This window comes from Salmo salar, chromosome 01, assembly GCF_965601325.2.
Source record: "Salmo salar chromosome 01, fSalSal1, whole genome shotgun sequence".
Taxonomy (NCBI): Eukaryota; Metazoa; Chordata; class Actinopteri; order Salmoniformes; family Salmonidae; genus Salmo; species Salmo salar.
Window position 1 is genome coordinate 10,322,501 of NC_138291.1, and position 23,581 is coordinate 10,346,081.

The 23,581-nt window shown below is 41.3% G+C and overlaps 1 protein-coding gene and 1 non-coding gene across 2 annotated transcripts in view; one reads left to right on the forward strand and one right to left on the reverse strand.

Moving 5' to 3' along the window:
- Positions 1-6,364: 6,364 nt before the first annotated feature.
- The window catches only part of mdga2a (MAM domain containing glycosylphosphatidylinositol anchor 2a), a 212,315-nt gene continuing 195,098 nt past the window's right edge, over positions 6,365-23,581 (reverse strand). Inside the window, exons 14-17 of the mRNA XM_014210233.3 lie at positions 21,451-21,615; positions 16,809-16,939; positions 16,232-16,331; positions 6,365-15,324 (exon numbers count right to left, since the gene is read on the reverse strand). Coding sequence (XP_014065708.3) covers positions 15,236-15,324; positions 16,232-16,331; positions 16,809-16,939; positions 21,451-21,615 — 485 coding nt within the window. The 3' untranslated portion in view covers positions 6,365-15,235. The remainder of the gene's footprint in view (positions 15,325-16,231; positions 16,332-16,808; positions 16,940-21,450; positions 21,616-23,581) is intronic.
- Positions 18,366-18,422, forward strand: LOC123726802 (U7 small nuclear RNA). Its single transcript, XR_006758950.1, has one exon. It is a non-coding gene; the product is annotated as a U7 small nuclear RNA (small nuclear RNA).

The following is a 23,581-nucleotide window of genomic DNA, read 5'->3' on the forward strand; positions in this document are numbered from 1 at the left end:
CACTCAGACCAAATTGAAAATCCATTTAAAGATGATGTATCGTAGCTACTCAGTAAAAGTTCCCAGTGCTTTTACATGGTAAATAAAAGAGTCAACAAGGTAGCTGTCCGATTGTAATTATATTACAGTTTTTGGAAAGAGACTTGCCCTTTAAATTTTCCCATTGAGATGTACATTTGCCTGGTGGGGTTGTCACAAGTGATAAATGGCCTCGCTTGGGTGGGGCCTTCAGACCATAAATTACACTTTAGACATAACCTAATGGAAAGGCCTCAAATCATCACCGACTAGGCCAGGGGTAGACAAACCTGTTCCTGGATTGCCGCAAGTACTGCAGGATTTTGCCCCAATTAGATGCCACACTGAGCTACTTAGCTAATTGATCAGCTCAGTGATCGCCTAAATTCAATACACCTGGTCTTCCAGGTCGGTGGTGCCTATGACACTCCAGGACCACGGTTGTCTACCATTGGACTATGCCATCAGGCTAACATGCTGACCAGACCGGACACGTCGTGTGCACGAGCGACGCAAATACATTTAGAAATCCATGTTATTCAATTATTGCACCCACACTGCTCGCGCGCGCCAACGAGCGTCTGCGATGCCAAGGGCTAAAATAGAACTCCTTTCTATTTCTGACGCATATCGCGTTGCAAGTCCTGCCTCTCCCATCTCCTCATTGGTTTATAGAAGCAGGTACCCACGTGCCATCTCCTCATTGATTATACCCACGTGGGTGATTGAAAGACGAACTGTTTTGCCGGTTGTCGTGGTAATACTATGAATGTTTAGATGCCAATCACCATATAAGTTCAAGTATGAAAAAGCCTGGAAGGAGGAGAGATGACTAGAAACGATTCGGTTGGCCGTTTTATGTGTGGATTAATTGTCGGAGTAGAGGACCTTGTGCATTTCAGGTAAAATAACAACTCAATGTTTATATCCCAGGACAAATTAGCTAGCAAGTGCAAGCTAACTAGCTAAATTGCCATACATGTTTAATGCTTTTCGATCTGTCCCCAAATTAATGTCATTGGTTCAGAGTTTATTTTGATATTTTAACATGCGTGTCATGATCGCGTTTGGTGTGAGGGGACAGAATAAATGTATGCACGATAACGCACGATGGCGCACGCGCACAGCCGGTTTGGGTTCCGTGTAAGGGCAAAGTGTGGAAAATCATTGAGTTCAATTAACTTTTTGGCAAATATGAAGGAAACATATATGGGGTGTTTACATGCTATCAAAGTTATCGGAAGTTTGTAGTTCAGACTGGGAAGTTTCACTTGAACGACCCCCAAGTCGTAATTACCAGTAAACTTGCAGAAAACTTTTTTACCCGAGTTGCTGAGTTGTGATGTTTCACCACTGACCTTTTACCTTTAAACCAAACGATGACAACAAATACATTTTTGACAATTACAAACACATCAATATAGATAATGTAGCAAGTTTGACCATATTGTCAATTTTAAAGATGGAATCCACAGTAGGGGGAAACAGTACCAAATTAACTTTAGCTAACTTTATTATTAGCAATGTTAGCTAGCTTACCTAAAATCTTATTGGTTGAATAATTTTTCTGACTTCAAAAGCACTTGAACACAATCATGTCGGATTTACAACTTCCTACTTCACAGTTTCCCACTTCCCAGTAATAAATATTATAATATACCACACGTATTGTCCATGATGCGGTGTGTTTCACAGAAGCAACGCTGTGAGATACTTTTAGAGGAAATCAATCATGAAAAAGGGTGGTTGACACTCAAATTAATATCAACAATTGAAAATAATAATAACAACAAATAATTTGGTGGGTTATTTATATTTGTCCTATTTCACACATGTACAAGCGTGTATTATACGCTTGTGTGAATTGTAAATTTGTTTTTTGCATATCCCATCTCTCCCTGAGACACACTGGGAAAGTGGTATGTAATATCTTGAATAACAATAGCTAATAAATCTAACAAAAGTAGTATGTCATTACACCAACCACATACAATAGTTCTGCAGATTGTTTTCTATTCAAATATGGGATCCTAAGAGCTCTGATAAGTGGTCTGAATAGCCAATAGACTCCATATTGTTTTCTCCATATAGTGATGTAACAGACCCAGACTATAGATGGTGACTTCAATCTGTGGGAAGCAAGGAAATCCAACCTCCTCTTTCCAAAGGTTCTCCAGAGTTATTTTAGAACATGAACAAGAGAGGGATCAAATGAGGATCACCGGTTCAAAGCCTTCTAATTTCCTTTGATGTGTCCTCGTCTTAAAGGTTCCCTGAGGTGAGGATGTTCATATCGGAGACGCGGGAGGGAATCTGTATGACATTAGAAGTAACTATCTCCTTTCTTATCCCAATCTGACCACAACAGGAGCAAAATACAAGGGAACAGGAAGCTGTGGGCCATAGGAGAAGGTATCAATAGAAGGATATTTTCCAGCATTTGGGGGCTCATCCGGGATCAAACGTTAACAGTATTCCTGTGTGAAAATAATAAACTATGAATGCTTAGGGTAATGTTAAAGTCAGAAGAAATGCAAAGGTTGGAAATAGATATTGATCTATTCCAGTGTTTTGTTGACAGTATGATTAGCATATTTATCTCTTGATTTGTGACAAACTTAAATGAATAAAATGTAATGCTGGAGGAAATGTATAATCTGACTGTGCATACGACACAGCACATTCTACCATTGCCACAGCATTTAAATAATACGTGTTTTCGCAAATATACAGTGCCTTCAGAAAGTATTCACACCCCACCTTTTGTTGTGTGCAAGTGGGATTTAAATGGATTTAATACTCTGTAATGTCAAAGTGGAAGAAAAATTTGACCATTTTATAAACAATGATGGAAAATAAAACACCATTATATCTTGATAAGATAAGTATTCAACCACCTGAGTCAATACATGTTAGAATCACCTTTTGCAGCGATAACAGCTGTGAGTCTTTCTGGGTAAGTCTCTAAGAACTTTGCACACCTGTACAATATTTGCATATAATTTTTTCCAAAATTAATAAAGCTCTGTCAAGTTGGTGGTTGATCATTGCTAGACTGCCATTTTCAAGTCTTGCCATAGATTTTCAAGTCGATTTAAGTCCAAACTTTACCTAGGCCACTCAGGAACATTCAGTGTCGTCTTGGTAAGCAACTCCAGCGTTCATTTGGCCTTGTGATTTAGGTTACTGTCCTGCTCAAAGGTGAATTTCTCTCCCAGTGTCTGTTGGGAAGCAGACTGAATCAAGTTTTCCTCTAGGATTTTACTTGTGCTTAGCTCTATTCTGTAAATTTTTTAACAAAAACAAAAACTCCCTAGTCCTAGCCGATGACAAGCATACCCATAACATGATGCAGGCCACCACCATGCTTGAAAAAAATGAAGCATGAGTACTCAATGATGTGTTGTGTTGGATTTTCCTCAAACATAACGCTTTGTATTCAGGACAAAAAGTTTATTTCTTTAACACATTTTTTGCAGTATTACATTAGTGCCTTATTTTTATTATTTTTATTCTGTACAGGCTTCCTTTTTCTCACTCTGTCAATTAAGTTAGTATTGTGGACCTTACAGATAATTGTATGTGTGGGGAACAGAGATGAGGTAGTCATTTAGAAATCATGTTAAACACTATTATTGCACAGAGTGAGTCCATGAAACTTATTATGTAACTTGTTAAGCACATTTTAACTCCTGAACTTATTTACAGAGCCTTCATAAAGTATTCACATCCCTTGACATTTTTCACATTCTGTTGTGTTACAGACAGAATTTTAAATGATTTTGTGTCACTGGCCTACACACAATACCCCATAATGTCAAAGTGGAATTATGTTTAGAGAAATATTTTCCTTGAGTCAATATATTGTCAACCCCTTTGTTATGGCAAGCCTAAATAAGTTCGGGAGAATTGTTTATGCAATTTTATAACTACACATTTTACCATAGGATGGATAGAAATGTTATCAGTTTTCAATATGATATCTAAGTGAGACTGACTAACAAAATCAATAGGGGCCCCCCGGCCGGCATCTGAGTGAGACTGACTAACAAAATCAAGGGGCCCCCCGGCCGGTATCTGATTGAGACTGACTAACAAAATCAACTGCAAGTAATTCGACCATGATTTAACAAGTTCAGATAGCTGGCTGCTAAACTAACTTAGCAATCTAAAAAATATTAGCTGACATGGAAAAATGTATGACTATCAGTGACCGACATAACAAGAGAGAAACTGCTGATGCATAACCACATTTCGGGGGGGATGAGGGCATTTGTGGGCCGCCAGTTGCCCTGCAGTAGATAGACAAACAAACAGAAGTATGTAAAATATTATCCAAAGGCCTTGGAAAATACCATCTATAGCAGAATACAAAATGTCAATGTCAGCTTAGAAGGCAGCTGGGAAATGTACGTCTCCACAACCTTCATATCTTTCATCACCGTGCCATGTTACTTGGCTATCGCTCTTCCACACTAGCGTTAATGGAGGTGACACTGCCTCCGTGCCAGGCCACACAATTACAGCATCAGCCTGTGATACTGATGACAGGATGCCATGACAGGATGCCATAATAGGATCTGGTAAAAGTGTACTGTACACACCTGGACTATGCAGCATAACTTGTGTGATAATCAATCAGCTTGTTCGTTCTAATAACTTCTGTGTTTTCTTTTCATACAAGAAAATAACCCTCAATATCAGTTAACATCCTCAACGCATGGGTTTAGATAGTATTAAAATACTTTGAGCGTTTGCTTGAGCCTGGTTGGAGTACCAGATGGGCAAAGTTTGCACTTTTAGGACTATTCCTTTGGTTCCATTGCAGCTGGCAAGCTTAATCGAGCACACCTTAAGTATTAGAAATATTTTGAAAAGGATTTCAAATACTATTTGAACCCAGGTCTGCTCCAACGGATACAGTGTCAGATACAGACCCCCAGGATACTGTGCTGTCGCTTCACTGTGATCATGACTAGCTATGAAAACTACATTGAACAAAAATATAAACACAACATGTAAAGTGTTGGTTTCCATGTTTCATGAGCTTCTACTGGGGATAATAAATGGCCACTTTAAAATGTGCAGTTTTGTCACACAACACAAAGCCACAGATGTTTCAAGTTTGAGGGAGAGTGCGATTGGCATGCTGACTGCAGGAACGTCCACCAGAGCTGTTGCCAGATCGTTTAATGTTCATTTCTCTACCATAACCTGCCTCCAACGTTGTTTTAGAGAATTTGGCAGTACGTCCAACCGTCCTCACAACCGCAGACCAAGTTTAACTACGCCAGCCCAGGACCTCCACATCTGGCTTCTTCACCGGCGGAATCATCTGAGAGGGGTGGGGGCTGCTGAGGAGTATTTCTGTCTCTACAGTGGATGGGCCTGGCTGCCAAGTGGGTGGGCCTATACTCTCCAAGGCTCACCCATCGCTACATCCCTGCCCAGTCATGTGAAATCCATAAATTAGGGCCTAATTCATTTATTTCAATTGACTGATTTCCTTATATTAACTCAGTAAAATCTTTGAAATTGTTGCATGTTGCGTTTATATTTTTGTTCAGTACATATAAATCTTGCAAAACCCTTAAGGCTCAAGAGTAATCTTCATACTGTATAACACGTGAGGTAAAAGTTCTGGATAAGGAGGGAAGAAACCCATCTGAGACCTACTGTGTTGACGCTTTAAGAACATTCAGGTTAACTTTACACTAGTATCAACGGTGCCAAATGTTGCCGGCTAATATGCATGAGGGAGTCTTTTGTACTCCACCTGGGAGCAGATGGGGGCCCTCCTGGCCAGATGTAAACCGTGTCCAGCATCTCGTCTGCACCGAGAGAAGATGCTTTGCCTGGTGGCTCTGGAAAGAATGTTTACTTACTGAATACATAAACAATGCATTAATGGTGAGAACACAAGCTGTATACACATTGCATTTCAACTCAAGGTAAGGTTCGTAAGGTATCCACAGGGCTTACAGTGTATAAAATAAATATTGAGTTGTTTTGCAGGGGCTAAGCGAAGGTCAAGGAACAGTAAACACCAATAATGAAAGTTAACAGAAGTTGCAATGGTGCTCTGTGGTTAGAATACAGCTATCAAGTTTTGTGTTTTTCTTGGAATCAAAGAACTGTGAGAAGTCTAAAGAAATCTACTGAAAAGGAACTATTTGGTCCTATTCAGTATTTTTATAGATCACTGTAAATCTCTCTCATCAACTCATCATCAGACACATTCTTCAAAGACGTATTGTCTGGTGATGAGTAACAACATGATGAAATATTACCGATCATTTCACCGAGAACAAGTTGTTGTCCTAATAAACAGATGACACAGGATGAAGACATTTGAAGGGTATTTATTCATAATAATGCGATGTAATCATCTGGGAAATCAAATCCAAATTATGACAGGAAGTCTGTTGCAGATAATAATAGTAATACAATTTTTTTTTTTCCTGATACAGTTAGACAAAGTTCTGTTCTGGGGTGTTGTTGTTAAGAGAATGATTACCCCAAATAATACATTTATTTTGTTCCCATTTGAGCAAATGCATTATTGAGTTAAAGTGCCAGTTGAAATCTGCTGTACAATAGAATATATGGGTTTACTTTGAGGGTAAAATTGAAACGCTCACTTAGCTCAAGATGGTAGGCAAGGAGAGAATTTTTTGTTGTTGACATACATTAAAAAGCAATGAAATGAATCAAATAAAATCAGTTTGCTGGCGGCACTTACAGTTGAAGTCGGAAGATAACAAACACTTAGGTTGGAGTCATTAAAACTCATTTTTCAACCACTCCACACATTTCTTGTTAACAAACTATAGTTCTGGCAAGTCGGTTAGGACATCTACTTTGTACATAACACAAGTCATTTTTCCAACAATTGTTCACAAACAGATTATTTCACTTATAATTCACTGTATCAAAATTCCAGTGGGTCAAAGTTTACATATACGAAGTTGACTGTGCCTTTAAACAGCTTGGAAAATTCCAGAAAATTATGTCATGGCTTTAGAAGCTTCTGATAGGCTAATTGAAATAATTTGAGTTGATTGGAGGTGTACCTGTGGATGTATTTCAAGGCCTACCTTCAAACTCAGTGCCTCTTTGCTTGACATCATGGGAAAATCAAAGAAATCAACCAAGACCTCAGAAAACATTTTTTGTAGACCTCCACAAGTCTGGTTGCAATTTCCAAATGCCTGAAGGTACCACGTTCATCTGTACAAACAATAGTACGCAAGTATAAACACCATGGGACCACGCAGCCATCATACCGCTCAGGAAGGAGGCGCGTTCTGTCTCCTAGAGATGAACGTACTTTGGTGCGAAAAGTGCAAATCAATCCCAGAACAACAGCAAAGGACCTTGTGAAGATGCTGGAGGAAACAGGTACAAAAGTATTTATATCCACAGTAAAACGAGTCCTATACCGACATAACCTGAAAGGCCGCTCAGCAAGGAAGAAGCCACTGCTCCAAAACCCCCATAAAAAAGCCAGACTATGGTTTGCAACTGCACATGGGGACAAAGATCATACTTTTTGGAGAAATGTCCTCTGGTCTGATGAAACAAAAATAGAACTGTTTGGCCATAATGACCATCGTTATGTTTGGAGGAAAAAGTGGGAGGCTTGCAAGCCGAAGAACACCATCCCAACCGAAAAGCACAGGGGTGGCAGCATCATCTTGTGGGGGTGCTTTGCTGCAGCAGGGACTGGTGCACTTCACAAAATAGATGGCATCATGAGGGAGGAAAATTATGTGGATATATTGAAGCAACATCTCAAGACATCAGTCAGGAAGTTAAAGCTTGGTCGCAAATGGGTCTTCCAAATGGACAATGACCCCAAGCATACTTCCAAAGTTGTGGCAAAATGGCTTAAGGAGAACAAAGTCAAGGTATTGGAGTGGCCATCACAAAGCCCTGACCTCAATCCTATAGAAAATTTGTGGGAAGAACAGAAAAAGCGTGTGCGAGCAAAGAGGTCTTACAAACCTGACTCAGTTACACCAGCTCTGTCAGGAGGAATGGGCCAAAATTCACCCAACTTATTGTGGGAAGCTTGTGGAAGGCTACCCAAAATGTTTGACCCAAGTTAAACAATTTAAAGGAAATGCTACCAAATACTAATTGAGTGTATGTAAACTTCTGACCCACTGGGAATGTGATGAAATAAATAAAAGCTGAAATAAATCCTGCTCTCTACTATTATTCTGACATTTCACATTCTTAAAATAAAGTGGTGATCCTAACTGACCTAGGACAGGGAATTTTTACCAGGATTAAATGTCAGGAATTGTGGAAAACTGAGTTTAAATGTATTTGGCTAAGGTGTATGTAAACTTCCGACTCAACTGTATGTATATACTGAACAAAAATATAAACGCAACATGCAACACTTTCAAAGATTTTACTGAGATGCAGTTCATAAAAGGAAAGCACTCAATTGAAATAACTTAATTAGGCCCTAACCTATGGATTTCACATGACTGGGCAGGGGCGCAGCCATGGATGGGCCTGGGAGGGCATAGGCCCACCTACTTCGGAGCCAGATCCAGCCAATCAGAATTCGTTGTTACCCACAAAAGGGCTTTATTAAAGACAGAAATACTCCTCAGTACCCCCAAATTTGTGCACAAACTTTGAGAGAAATAAGCTTTTTATGCATATGGTAACTTTTTGGGATTTTTTATTTCAGCTCATGAAACATGGGACCAACACTTTACATGTTGTGTTTATATTTTAGTTCAGTATAGAATGACAGAGCGGACCAGAATGGAATGGAAAGGAGAGTTGAAAAATGTATTTGCTGTATCTGTATACATTACTTTGAAATAATAAACACAAATACTCATGAGGGAAAATCCGGCCAAAAACTATATTTTGGTATATTTTTCATTAGTCCACTGTTGATACAGTCCTAAAATGTTTTGCATGTCAGCAGTGAAGTTTTAAAGATATTGGACTTGAAGATGTTCTGAAAGAGCTGCAAAATCTGGACCCCTACAAATCAGCCGGGCTAGACAATCTGGACACTTTCTTTCTAAAATTATCTGCCGAAATTGTTGCAACCCCTATTACTAGCCTGTTCAACCTCTCTTTCGTGTCGTCTGAGATTCCCAAAGATTGGAAAGCAGCTACGGTCATCCCCCTGTTCAAAGGGGGGGACACTCTTGACCCAAACTGCTACAGACCTATATCTATCCTACAAGCCAAGTCAACAAACAGATTACCGACCATTTCAAATCCCACCGCATTTTGCATCGTCATGATGATGCGGCCAGTGACACTTTGCCTCTTGAAATGATGGTGCTTTCGAAATAACTGGGAACTCATTAAGAAACAAGGTCAAATCATGACGTCAATGATCTTCTGGTCAGAAAGTCGGAGTTTGAAATTACGAGTTGGATGACCGTCCAAAATTTTCCCAGTCTGAGCTCGTTTTTTCCCCGAAGTTCCTAGTTGTTTTGAATGCGTCATGACTAATAAAAAAAATACCAAAATATAGTTTTAGTGGATTTTCCCTTTAACGTCTGCAGATAAACAATGCAATCAAATATTGAATTGAGAGACACGGGGGAATGGAAGTTATAAAGCGAACTGTTCAATGAAATGTTATATTTTCCATTATTAAAAGTGACCACACATGCTATGATTTACATTAATAATTTCATTGAACAGAGAAGAACACATTTTCTTCTATTTTAACAGGTTGCTGAGAGGAACTGTCTCGGCCTAAATCTGTGTGAGAAATGTACTAAATTTAGTCAAAATCTGTTCTGTGTCATCTTGTGCTTTTTGAATGACAAATGGTTTCTTATAGAATATTGTATAATGTGGTGTTCATGTATTTGCTTAGGGCCCGATTCCGACCCCAGTTAAGTGTGGGTTAATGGAACGTAATTCCCTTTTTTACGCACTTTTCTCTCTATGAGTATTCTGACCTTGAATATAAACATGAGAATAGCATGCTATTCACCTGCTATTTGTTTTGGGTGGAGATCGAGTAAATGAAGGAGTGGCGGAGGTGTGTCTGCAGATACGCTATATTCTGACTTAATTCCCTAATAATTCCACCACCTTTACGTGAGAGTAAACCATGAATAACATCTGGCGAACCTACCGGTTCCAAGTGGAAAAAGCATCTACTTTATTCTGCACTGTTATTTACAGCTGGATAAGAGTTATTAAGAAGAGCTGGGTAAATTAGTAATCCGTTTGGATAAAGGAATTATAAATATAAATGACACTTGTTTTTAGATATATTTTACCTCATAATCACTGGAGACAAATGTGAAACCATTCATATGGCAGCAAACTGAAGCATATCAACATATCAACTTTCCCACAGTAAAGTTTATGTAATGAAATATGCAGAATTTAAATTGTACTGCCTTTTAACTTGCAGGGATGGGCACTCTAATGTCTTAATTATGGGCTACCCTGACTGTCTCCGTTTCCTATTTCTATCAAGCTAAATATTAGTCACTTTCAGTATCGTCCACCAGTAGGCCTAATAACCACATATTCAACTGCCAATTTACTGTTACTTCCCTTCAGTTGGTGTAGCCTACATTATCATTCCATTTAAGTACATTGTTTCGTTTACCTTAATTTGCTTCCTCTGTAAACACTGTCACGGCCTACTGAGAAGTGCGTAGGAAAGGTGTGCGTAAGAAAGTCGTAATTTCCTAAGTCGGAATAGGGCCCTTATAGCCTATTTCTGATTGTTCTGTAAAAAATAAAAGAATCAGAAAATAAAAAGGGAAATGTACATTTTCTCCCAAAACATTTTTTTTTTTACGAACAATAGTAGAGTAATTTTACAATACATTTTTTTTCTTCTTCAAAAACCAGCTGGTTAAGGTAACTCATGGTCTCAGGTAGTTCCAAGGTCTTTACAGTTTCTGTAAAAGTAGAGTTACACTCTCATTTGAGTACTAAAATAGGTCTGTGAGAACCACACAACCTGATCTAATGGACTGACAGACACCCAGGTAAGCCAAGGCCATTATCAGCCATAAGAGTCACACCTGAAAAGTCTTCCTTTCACAGTCCTTGGACGAAGTCGCAATATTGTCTTTCTCAGCGGGTCCAGCTGAAATGAATTGGTAGACTTCAAAAGTTTCCCTCCCTGCAAGTCGATTTTTTTGTCAGAGCCCATTGCTTATTTCTAAGAGCTCCCCGTTCTCGCTCAGTCACTCTGACAAAGCTTGGCCACCATCCTTTCTCTGCTTGAGCACAAGTCCCACTCCAAAAGCCTAGACTGTCAAGGGCAGTAAGTCATTCTCCTAGGTCAAAATAAAGAGAGCTGTGTAGATATCCATAATTTGACACTGTGCCACCACATGCAGAGTTGACCCTTGATTCTAGAGTTAGCTGCAGATTACAGCATGATTGATTCTTTCTATATAAAATGTGCCTAAGGGGCAAATGCTTGGATGGTAAACTAGCCAATGTTGGTTTTTCCATTCATGTAATCTTCCACTAAGTCTGAAGGCACTTGATTTTATGGCACACAGCAGCGTCTTATCTTATCCCGAGAGGACTAGCTGTTGAGATAGGCCCAAAAGATGCAAAAACAGCTGTTCATAAAGTAACCTTCCGAAGACTGCCACAAGCATGCATGGGCACAGTATCATGATCAATGAGTACAACTCATGCAGGGAGAGAAAGATAGCATTGACATTCAAGGTTTTTCTTTTTTTGTAGTACATATTTTTATGTGCTTTATGAAGCCATGCTGAAATCAAAGGTCAGGACAATGACTTATTGTATTGAAAACGGATGTTAATCTTGGCAGTTGCAAGAGAGAAACTACTATAACATGAAATAAAATAAAATGAGCTTGCATTTCCTCCAGTATTTTTTTTCTTCTAATTCTTTCTTGACATTTAGCAGACACTCTTTTCCAGAGTGACTTACTAGGGTTAAGTGCCTTACTCAAGGCATAATCGACAGATTCTTTTCACCTAGTCAGCTCGGTGATTGGAAACAGTGACCTTTCGGTCTTAACCGCTAGTCTACCTGATGACCACTTGTCCTTAAAGTAAGGTAAGTTAGGAGAGGATGATTTGAGTGTTATAACAAAGCTAATATTTCCCTATGAGCTGATCCATCATCAGTATTGTGGAATAATTATAACGTTAAGGTAAGATTTGAATGGTGAAAACTGATCTGAGAGCAGCGGTGCATTACCTTCGATCCTGTCAGTCTCGACACATGGCGCACTTAGCGAATGTTCTCTCTAGGTGCTTGTTTGGGAAACACTTAAAAAGTTGACTGGTAAAGACAATGCACATGGGCCCAGTTTCCTGATAGCGATGTAATTTTGGCTTAAGAGTGTTTTAACAATGCATCTTTCCTGCAACGGTAGAAGATGTAACATGCGTTCCCAAAACACCATGCAGAGAGAACGTTCGCTAACACGGAACCCAAACCGGCTGCGCGCGTGCGCCATCGTGCAGAAAAGTATTTTGTCCCCCCACACCAAACGCGATCACGACACGCAGGTTAAAATATCAAAACAAACTCTGAACCAATGACATTAATTTGGGGACAGGTCGAAAAGCATTAAACATGTATGGCAATTTAGCTAGTTAGCTTGCACTTGCTAGCTAATTTGTCCTGGGATATAAACATTGAGTTGTTATTTTACCTGAAATGCACAAGGTCCTCTACTCCGACAATTAATCCACACAACCGCATCGTTTCTAGTCATCTCCCCTCCTTCCAGGCTTTTTCATACTTTAACTTATATGGTGATCGGCATCTACACTTTCATAGTATTACCACAACGACCAGCAAAACAGTTCATCTTTCAATCATCCACGTGGGTATAACCAATGAGGAGATGGCACGTGGGTATCTGCTTCTATAAACCAATGAGGAGATGAGAGAGGCAGGACTTGCAGCGCGATCTGCGTCAGAAATAGGAATGACTTCTATTTTAGCCCTTGGCAATGCAGATGCTCGTTGGCGCGCGCAAGCATTGTGGGTGCAACAATTGAATAACATGGATTTCTAAATTTACTTTGCAACACTCGCGCACGCGACGTGTCCGGTCTGGTCAGCATGTTAGTGCGTCGTTGAGACAGACATGTGTCAACACTGATAGGATAGAATAGAATGAAAGGCAGCACTGCTCTCAGATCAGTTTCCCCCATTCAAATCTTACCTTAACATTAGAAATATTCATCAATACTGATGATGGATCAGCTCCTAGAAAGATATTAGCACCTATGGCTTCAAATATTGAGGCAGCTTGTTCTAATGCTTACCCTATAATAAGATTTAGCACATCATGCCACATGTTAGGCTACACATCATGAAATATGTTGAGACCAAATAGACAGTAGCCTACAAGCAGCAAAATAGAACTCAATTGATTGAACATGAAATATATAGTATTTCAATGTGATTGAAATAGACGTATAGCCTACTGTATTTATATTTGAATGCAGTCACCTCGGTTTTAATTTCAAGCATCTTGAAATTGTTTGTATCAATTGAAAAGACATTGCCAACTTTGTATTTGTAGTCAACTTTATCTAACTTTATCGGCGCAGATAACCATGTGATTCTATGTTTAGCAGAGATTTTCTGATTATAGAGTGATGCAGATAACCATGTGATTCTATGTTTAGCAGAGATTTTCTGATTATAGAGTGATGCAGATAACCATGTGATTCTATGTTTAGCAGAGATTTTCTGATTATAGAGTGATGCAGATAACCATGTGATTCTATGTTTAGCAGAGATTTTCTGATTATAGAGTGATGCAGGAGGGCAAAAAAAGCATCTAACGACGCACATGTTCTACGAGTGGTCCGAGGCAGGTGTCCGATTTCAAACATTTTCAAGTGCAACGTTAAGAACGATGGTTTTGGGAAACAGCTCAGAGATTTAACCATGCTCTTAAGACGTTTCTAAGGCTGAATTTAGCCTTAAGATGCTTTTGGGAAACCGGGTCCTGGTCTTTAAGCACTACATGTGACCTTACCAATTAGATTGGTCAGGAGGTGAAAGGAGAAGCTAGGTAATAGAAACTGAAATAAAAGAGATGCTAACCTTTCATACAAATGGTTGGATTGCAATTACCATTGTTAATACAAGCTAGACCACTTTAGCTTTAAAAATCCTCATCAATCCCGTTTAGATAATGAAAGAGAGATATTTCATGTCACTGTTCATTAAATCACATTGTAGAAGTTAAGGGCATCTGGGACACAGAGAAGCCTCTACGGTAGGTCAAAAGGATCTAATTGTTGGCTGTGAGGAGGAGTGCAGATGTCCAGAGGTTGATTACACCAGGCGCACCATAGTTCAGCCACTACATAGTAGAGTAACCAGTGTATGCACTTTTTAATGAAACCAACATTTTAAGCAACCTCAAAACCCAAAAAAACCCCAGAGGAATAATTGTGATGAATTAACTTGAAGATATGCATATAATGCACTAAGCAGTCGAAGTTTAGCCTCTGGGTAGAAGGTATGCACGTGTTTGTTTATACATATTTTGATGAATCCGACCCTAGGCAGCCTCTGAGTTTTAAAAGGGGTTAAAGTGACAACACAAAGAGGAATAGCAGTCTCTAACATATTCATGAGAAAATAGCTTCGGGTCAATGTGGGTTATTGAGCGAATTTCGTACATTTATACTCTTAACATAAAATCAACCTCTTCAACACCCATCTCATTAAGCAATGAATTATAGTTATTCCTTGGCCTTGACAAGCAGCAAACAAATAACATATTGAAAATGGAAAGAAAAAAATGGGACCACATCATGTGTCCTTGTGCTTTACAGAAATGTACCATTCCGTTCCGATCCTTGAGCCAATATACACAATGATGGTACCCACACTCTGCTTCGACTGGCTTCACCTTGGGGGGGAAAAAATTAGGTGTAGCCCCTACTACTGGAGCGTCTACTATGGAGAACCCGGCTCTCCATCCTGACCCTGGAGTCCTGACCTCGGAATGCTCTCTGTGCATATTTCAGAAAAAAACAAAACAAGATTGACTGAGTTTTTTTTGTTTCCTGCATGCTCCACCCTGGACCAGCGCTGGACTGCTGCTGCTCTCCTGAAGACTGAAGAGGAGTGAATCTTTGGTAGTTTTGGGAGTTTAGACAGTCAAAGTCTGCAGATTCTTCCACAGGGGTGGGGCCGGCATCAGGTTGCTCCTCCTGAGAGAGAGGGGTCACCTCTGATGACCCACAAACACCAGGGTCAGTGTGACCAAGAACTGCCATATATGGTGCGCGGTGGGAGGAGACAGTGATCTCAGATCTATAGGGATAGAGAAAGATAAAGATAGAAGGAGAAAGTAGAGAAAGAAAGAGATAAAGTTGGCGATGTAGATAAGGATGATGTATGAAAATCATTTCAAAACGATTTAATTGAGCTAATGGGATGACATGTGGGTAACGTACAATTCCGTGTTTGATTTAAGGAAGACTTCAGAATACATGTGATTGTTTTTAGTTGTTCTGAGGAGGACCGTACTCTTCTTCTCTGGAGGAGTCTCCTCTGGTATATAGATGCATTGTGATTTCTCTCAATGTAGACTCACAATAATTCAGTGTCAGCTCAGCAACAAGCATGCGTTATACTTATTGCCGAAATACATCAAGTACTATATGAGAAAATTCAGTTAAGAGGTTCTTAAAAACATTCCCATTAGTAGTATTTGTACTGAATCTTGTTAATCAGTAAAGAGACCCAGCCGACAGTCTCCAGTGTACAAGCGACAGAGCATCTAAAGCCTAATATTTTAGTGTAAGACGCTGATATCTACCATTTGGGAGGAGATTTAACATAATTTTAAAAGGCATTACCAATTTAAGTAATGTAAGTAATGAGGGAATGAAAATTAGCTATTGCACAAAATATAGTTATTTTTAGGCCAGTCAGACAGTACAATTTTCTGGCATGCATAATATTTTCGAAGCAGATGTTTGTTCATAACCTCTAAATTGTATTTTCACTGATGATGCCTGAAACAAAAATACAGTGGCATATACTCTTGGCGAGTAAACCTGTTTTTCAAAGAGCTAACAATACCTGATTCAGTCCTTGATTTATAGTTCCTTAAGAGGAATGATATAAACGTACGTTATAAGGCTTGCCTCTTCCTGATTGATTGGTTCTGAATGATGTATAGGTCATGCCCCCCCCTTCCCAAAAAAGCACTTACTGTTGTGTGGAGGGTCTTTACATTCTCCTTCCTCAATGGTGACATCATCTATGGCGATATCCCCTTCTATCCCAGGCCCCCGAATTCCTTCCAGAACCAACTATCAAAACAGGATAAGCGGGACAGAGACAAAACATGTTAAAACCAACTGCTTAAATGTCTTCCTGCTACAAATGGGCTCCCGAGTGGTACAGCGGTCTAAGGCACCGCGTCTCAGTGCCAGAGGTGTAACTACAGACCCTGGTTCGATTCTAGGCTGTATCACAACCGGATGTGATTGGGAGTCCCATAGGGCAGCGCGCAATTGGCCCAGCATCGTTAGAGTTTGGCCGGGGTAGGCTGTCATTGTAAATAAGAATTTGTTCTTAACTGACTTGCCTAGTTAAATAAAGGTTAAATACAATTTTAATACAAATAATGACTCATTCTGTGAAGCATATAGCAAAATATATAAGACAAATGTTTATATAAGACATCGGCATAAGAGAGGAAGCACATATGAAGGCAGTTTTGCACCTTAGGGCCACCGTAGTTCTGCATTGGTGACCCACTGCTCCTCCCATAGAGTTGTACCCACCTGGAAAGAGGCTGTTGGGTGAATGTTGACTTTGGCTTGCTTCCATCGGTCCCCTTGGTTCCCGACCAGGGTCCACACGGAACTGTCTGCGCCCGACTGGCCCTTCTGTCGTAAGTAAGCATTTAACGCTCCTAGAGGAGAAAACATCAAGCCCTTTATGGACAACATTGTGCCAGGGAAGCTCAATCAAGCACAGCTTAAGTATTGTGAAAGATTTCAAGTACAATTTGAGCCCAAGTCTGATATCATCTATGGCCTCATCATGGCAGCTCATCTCCTTATTTATTGATTATACTTATTTAATTATTAATAATTGACCTGATAAAAAAACACATAACAGCTCATTACTGCAAATACTAAATGATTCAAGGGGTCTACACATTAACCTCCCCTTATTGAGTGGTGGCTTTTACTGAAAGAGTGGAATGTATCACAATGGATTCATTTGACAAAATAATACACTTGTCAAGGGATGATCATGGAAGTCAAATCTTGTATGTTTCTTTTCAGAGCAAACAAGGTGATGCCAAATAGTGTGCTCTGATGTGTAGACCCACATAAAAAAATACTACAGTTTATTATAGAATACTACAGTACTCTATAGAAGTACTCTATAGTAGTACTCTATAGAAAGCCCCTGATTCTATGGAATTCTGTAGTAAACTGTAGTAAACTGTAGTATACTGTAGAGTCCTTTGACGTAGTATATTGGCAATATACCACAAACCCCTTATGTGCCTTATTGCTATTATAAACTGGTTACCAATGTAATTAGAGCAATACAAATAAATGTTTTTGTCCTAGCCCTGACATACCACGGCTTTCAGCCAATCAGCTATCAGGGTTAAAACCACCCGGTTGATACTGTAGAATACTATACTCCACACTGTAGTATCCCTCGATCATCTATAGGTTAAAAATACTGTAGAATACTATACTCCACACTGTAGTATCCCTCCATCATCTATAGGTTAAAAATACTGTAGAATACTATACTCCACACTGTAGCATCCCTCGATCATCTATAGGTTAAAAATACTGTAGAATACTATACTCCACACTGTAGTATCCCTCGATCATCTATAGGTTAAAAATACTGTAGAATACTATACTCCACACTGTAGCATCCCTCAATCGTCTGGGTTAAAAATACTGTTGAATACTATACTCCACACTGTAGCATCCCTCAATCGCCTGTGCTTACAATAGAATGTTGTAGTAAACTGTAGAATACACTACACAAACATTTTGGGGGTGATTTTAGATTTTGGTAAAAAACAATAAAAGAATTCAGCAAAGAATGTGTTTACTTTAGGAAATCTGTTCCTGAGTATTCCCACACAAGAGAGAAGACATATGTGATTGTGTCTCAGGTATGAAATGATTGTTGGGCTTTCATTTTGGGCTTAGTTGTGGTCAATATGCAGTGTACAAATTATTATAATTATTTTCCGGCCTCCAGACAAACTCTGTAAAAAAAAATTGTATAGTATATTGTATAATACTTTAGTAAATACAGCAGTATTATCCACATACAGCTATGTTCCATACAGCTTATGGAACTTGTGCTCTTTTTATATTTCTCCAGTAGGTTTCCTCAAAGAGAAAGCCCCCAGCTCTATGTGAAAGATAATCTAACAAAAACACTATAGTAAATACTACAGTAATCTCTGCAAAAAACTATAGTAAATACTATAGTATACTACAGTCATGTCTGCAAAAACATGACAGTAACTACTATACTATACTACAGTAATGTCTGTATAAACACTACAATAAATACTATAGTATAGTACAGTCATGTCTCCAAAAACACTACAGTAAATACTAAAGTATACTACACTCACGTCTGCAAAAACGCTACAGTGAATACTACAGTAAAGTCCGCAAAAATGTAGAGGCCAAACTAGACATGCTACAACATGCCACTTCCCTGTGATGGGAGCCTTAAGTGGATCTTACTGGATGATCCAATGACACCAACAACAGACTCCTGCAAAAATGCCCTCTACTTCAAATGAGAACTCAGTCTCTCCACCCACCTACTCACTCACATTCTGCACAGAATCCAAAAAAGGCTCTGAATGCAGGTTACCTTTCTTTCTCTAACAGAAACCAGTGAAAGGAAACAGACAGGTTAGGACACAAGCCGTCAGCCCTTTCTGGCTCTGGCTGCTGGTTGCTGAGGCTGAGAGAGCAGAGAGAGAGAGAGGGCCCATTGAGACCTGAATGGATTAGGTTGACACGTCCTATTCAGAATCGCAACAGCTTTGTGGAGCAGAAAATTGTGGTTACAAGCGTGTCTTGCAGGTCAGGGGTCACACCCATCGCTCAAGTGCAACTGTCTGTCTGATTAAGACACTGCGCCAACAGGAGAGCAGGGGTGTGAGACGACAACCTTCAGGGGAGCCCGAAAAGAATCTGACGGAGGACAAAGTTATTAATTCTCAAATAGAATGGTCGTAAAAGCTCTGAAATAGTGTGCTCAATTTCCATTTTTCACCAACGCCCAGGGGGCTTCGGATATTCTGGCATTGCAGTGTTATTGAGTGGTTGTCAAATTAAAAAAGAAAGGTGTGAGTACACTTGAGTGGTAAGCAAACACTTTTATCTAATCATCAGGGAGGTAGCGAACAGGGAAGTGGGGGATAGGTGAGGGAAACACAGCCGAGAGCTGCCCAGTGACACGAGCCTACCAGACGAGCTAAACTACTTTTATGCTCGCTTCGAGGCAAATAACACTGAAACATGCATGAGAGCACCAGCTGTTCCGGAAGACTGTGTGATCACGCTCTCCGCAGCCGATGTGAGTAAGACCTTTAACAGGTCAACATTCACAAGGCCGCAGGGCCAGACGGATTACCAGGATGTGTACTGCGAGCATGCGCTGACCAACTGGCAAGTGTCTTCACTGACATTTACAATCTCTCCCTGTCCGAGTCTGTAATACCTACATGTTTTAAGCAGACACTAAGGAAACCTGCCTAAATGACTACCGACCTGTAGCACTCACATCTGTAGCCATGAAGTGCTTTGAAAGGTTTGTCATGGCTCATATCAACACCATTATCCTAGAAACCATAGACCCACACCAATTTGCATACCGCCCCAACAGATCCACAGATGATGCAATCTCTATTGCACTCCAAACTTCCCTTTCCCACCTAGACAAAAATAACACCTAGGTGAGAATGCTATTCATTGACTACAGCTCAGCGTTCAACACCATAGTGCCCTCAAAGCTAAACACCTCCCTCTGCAACTGGATCCTGGACTTCCTGACGAGCCGCCCCCAGGCGGTAAGGGTAGGTAACAACACATCCGCCATGCTGATCCTCAACACAGGGGCCCCTCAGGGGTGCGTGCTCAGTCCCCTCCTATACTCCCTGTTCACTCATGACTGCATGGCCAGGCACGACTCCAACACCATTATTAAGTTTGTAGATGACACAACAGTAGTAGGCCTGATCACCGACAACAACGATACAGCCTATAGGGAGGAGGTCAGAGACCTGGCCGTGTGGTGCCAAGACAACAACCTCTCCTTCAACGTGATCAAGACAAAGGAGATGATTGTGGACTACAGAAAAAAGAGGACTGAGAGCACCCCCCCATTCTCATCGACGGGGCTGCAGTGGAGCAGGTTGAGAGATTCAAGTTCCTTGGTGTCCACATCACCAACAAACTAATATGGTCCAAGCACACCAAGACAGGTGTGAAGAGGGCACAACAAAACCTATTCCTCTCAGGAGACTGAAAAGATCTGGCATGGGTCCTCAGATCCTCAAAAGGTTCTACAGCTGCACCATCGAGAGCATCCTGACTGGTTGCATCACTGCCTGGTATGGCAACTGCTCGGCCTCCGACCGCAAGGCACTACAGAGAGTAGTGCGAATGGCCCAGTACATCACTGGGGCCAGCTTCCTGCCATCCAGGACCTCTATACCAGGCGGTGACAGAGGAAAGCCCTAAAAATGGTCTAAGAGTCCAGCCACCCTAGTCATAGACTGTTCTCTCTGCTACCGGACGGCAAGCGGTACCAGAGCGCCAAGTCTACTGTAGGTCCAAGAGGCTTCTAAACAGCTTCTACCCCCAAGCCATAAGACATTAGACTCCTGAACATCTAGTCAAATAGCTAACCAGACTATTTGCATTGCCCCCCCCCCTTTACGCCGCTGCTACTCTCTGTTGTTATCATCTATGCATAGTCACTTTAATAACTCCTACACCTACATGTTCATATTACCTCAACTAACCGCTGCCCTCGCACATTGACTCTGCACCGGTACCCCCTGTATATAGTCTCGCTATTGTTATTTTACTGCTGCTCTTTAACTATTTGTTACTTTCATTTCTTATTCTTATCCGTATTTTTTTAAACTGCATTGTTGGTTAGGGGCTCGTAAGTAAGCATTTCACAGTAAGGTCTACACCTGTTGTACTCGGCGCATGTGACTAATACCATTTGATTTGATACGCTTGCAAGTGGATTCTGATTGAAAGTTAGCAGGTATGTACTTAAGAAGTCAAACACACTCCCTCTAAGCTGAAATAGATTGGCCTGATAAAAGAGCTACAGCGCACCATTTGCATTCATCCTTATACCATACATGCCATGTGTGCTGGCACCCAGGCATCTTACCTATGTGTTTCCCATACATATGGTAGTAGAAACCAAAGCAGTAGGTTGGAGAGGATGTCACAGTCCCATAAGGGCTTTTGGGGGCGACGTTGAAAGTGGGGGTCAACAGTCGAGCCTTTTCTCCCTCCAGGCGTGGTCGAGACGTCTCGATATACATGTAGAAACCTGTATGATGGTGAAACAATGACAATCAAAGTAGAAACCTGTATGATGGTAAAACAATGACACTGACCGAACAACACAACATAATGTATGTAAAACCCCCAAAAGTAACCTTCTCTGTCCTGCCATGGTAACCTTCTCTGTCCTGCCATGGTAACCTTCTCTGTCCTGCCATGGTAACCTTCTCTGTCCTGCCATGGTAACCTTCTCTGTCCTGCCATGGTAACCCTCTCTGTCCTGCCATGGTAACCTTCTCTGTCCTGCTATGGTAACCCTCTCTGTCCTGCCATGGTAACCCTCTCTGTCCTGCCATGGTAACCCTCTCTGTCCTGCCATGGTAACTCTCTCTGTCCTGCCATGGTAACCCTCTCTGTCCTGCCACGGTAACCTTCTCTGTCCTGCCATGGTAACCTTCTCTGTCCTGCCATGGTAACCCTCTCTGTCCTGCCATGGTAACCTTCTCTGTCCTGCCATGGTAACCTTCTCTGTCCTGCCATGGTAACCTTCTCTGTCCTGCCATGGTAACCTTCTCTGTCCTGCCATGGTAACCCTCTCTGTCCTGCCATGGTAACCTTCTCTGTCCTGCTATGGTAACCCTCTCTGTCCTGCCATGGTAACCCTCTCTGTCCTGCCATGGTAACCCTCTCTGTCCTGCCATGGTAACTCTCTCTGTCCTGCCATGGTAACCCTCTCTGTCCTGCCACGGTAACCTTCTCTGTCCTGCCATGGTAACCTTCTCTGTCCTGCCATGGTAACCCTCTCTGTCCTGCCATGGTAACCTTATCTGTCCTGCCATGGTAACTCTCTCTGTCCTGCCATGGTAACCTTCTCTGTCCTGCCATGGTAACCTTCTCTGTCCTGCCATGGTAACCCTCTCTGTCCTGCCATGGTAACCCTCTCTGTCCTGCCATGGTAACCTTCTCTGTCCTGCCATGGTAACCCTCTCTGTCCTGCCATGGTAACCTTCTCTGTCCTGCCATGGTAACCCTCTCTGTCCTGCCATGGTAACCTTCTCTGTCCTGCCATGGTAACCCTCTCTGTCCTGCCATGGTAACCTTCTCTGTCCTGCCATGGTAACCCTCTCTGTCCTGCCATGGTAACCTTCTCTGTCCTGCCATGGTAACCTTCTCTGTCCTACCATGGTAACCTTCTCTGTCCTGCCATGGTAAGCCTCTCTGTCCTGCCATGGTAACACTCTCTGTCCTGCCATGGTAACCTTCTCTGTCCTGCCATGGTAACCCTCTCTGTCCTGCCATGGTAACCTTCTCTGTCCTGCCATGGTAACCCTCTCTGTACTGCCATGGTAACCTTATCTGTCCTGCCATGGTAACCCTCTCTGTCCTACCATGGTAACCTTCTCTGTCCTGCCATGGTAACCTTCTCTGTCCTGCCATGGTAACCCTCTCTGTCCTGCCATGGTAACCTTCTCTGTCCTGCCATGGTAACCCTCTCTGTCCTGCCATGGTAACCCTCTCTGTCCTGCCATGGTAACCTTCTCTGTCCTGCCATGGTAACCCTCTCTGTCCTGCCACGGTAACCTTCTCTGTCCTGCCATGGTAACCCTCTCTGTCCTGCCATGGTAACCCTCTCTGTCCTGCCATGGTAACCCTCTCTGTCCTGCCATGGTAACCCTCTCTGTCCTGCCATGGTAACCTTCTCTGTCCTGCCATGGTAACCCTCTCTGTCCTGCCATGGTAACCCTCTCTGTCCTGCCATGGTAACCCTCTCTGTCCTGCCATGGTAACCCTCTCTGTCATGGTATTGTGATTCCGATCTGGGTTCCATTAATATTTATCTACTTTCAAATACGTTGATCATTTCATTAAGTCTGTCTCGAATGCCAGAAGGGCTGGCTTTGCACTTTTTTGGATTATTGGTTTCATTGCGCCAGGCAAGCACAGCTAAAGATAAAAGTATTTGAATGACAACAAATACTATTTCAACCCAGGTCGGATGTGCTGGTGTTCCA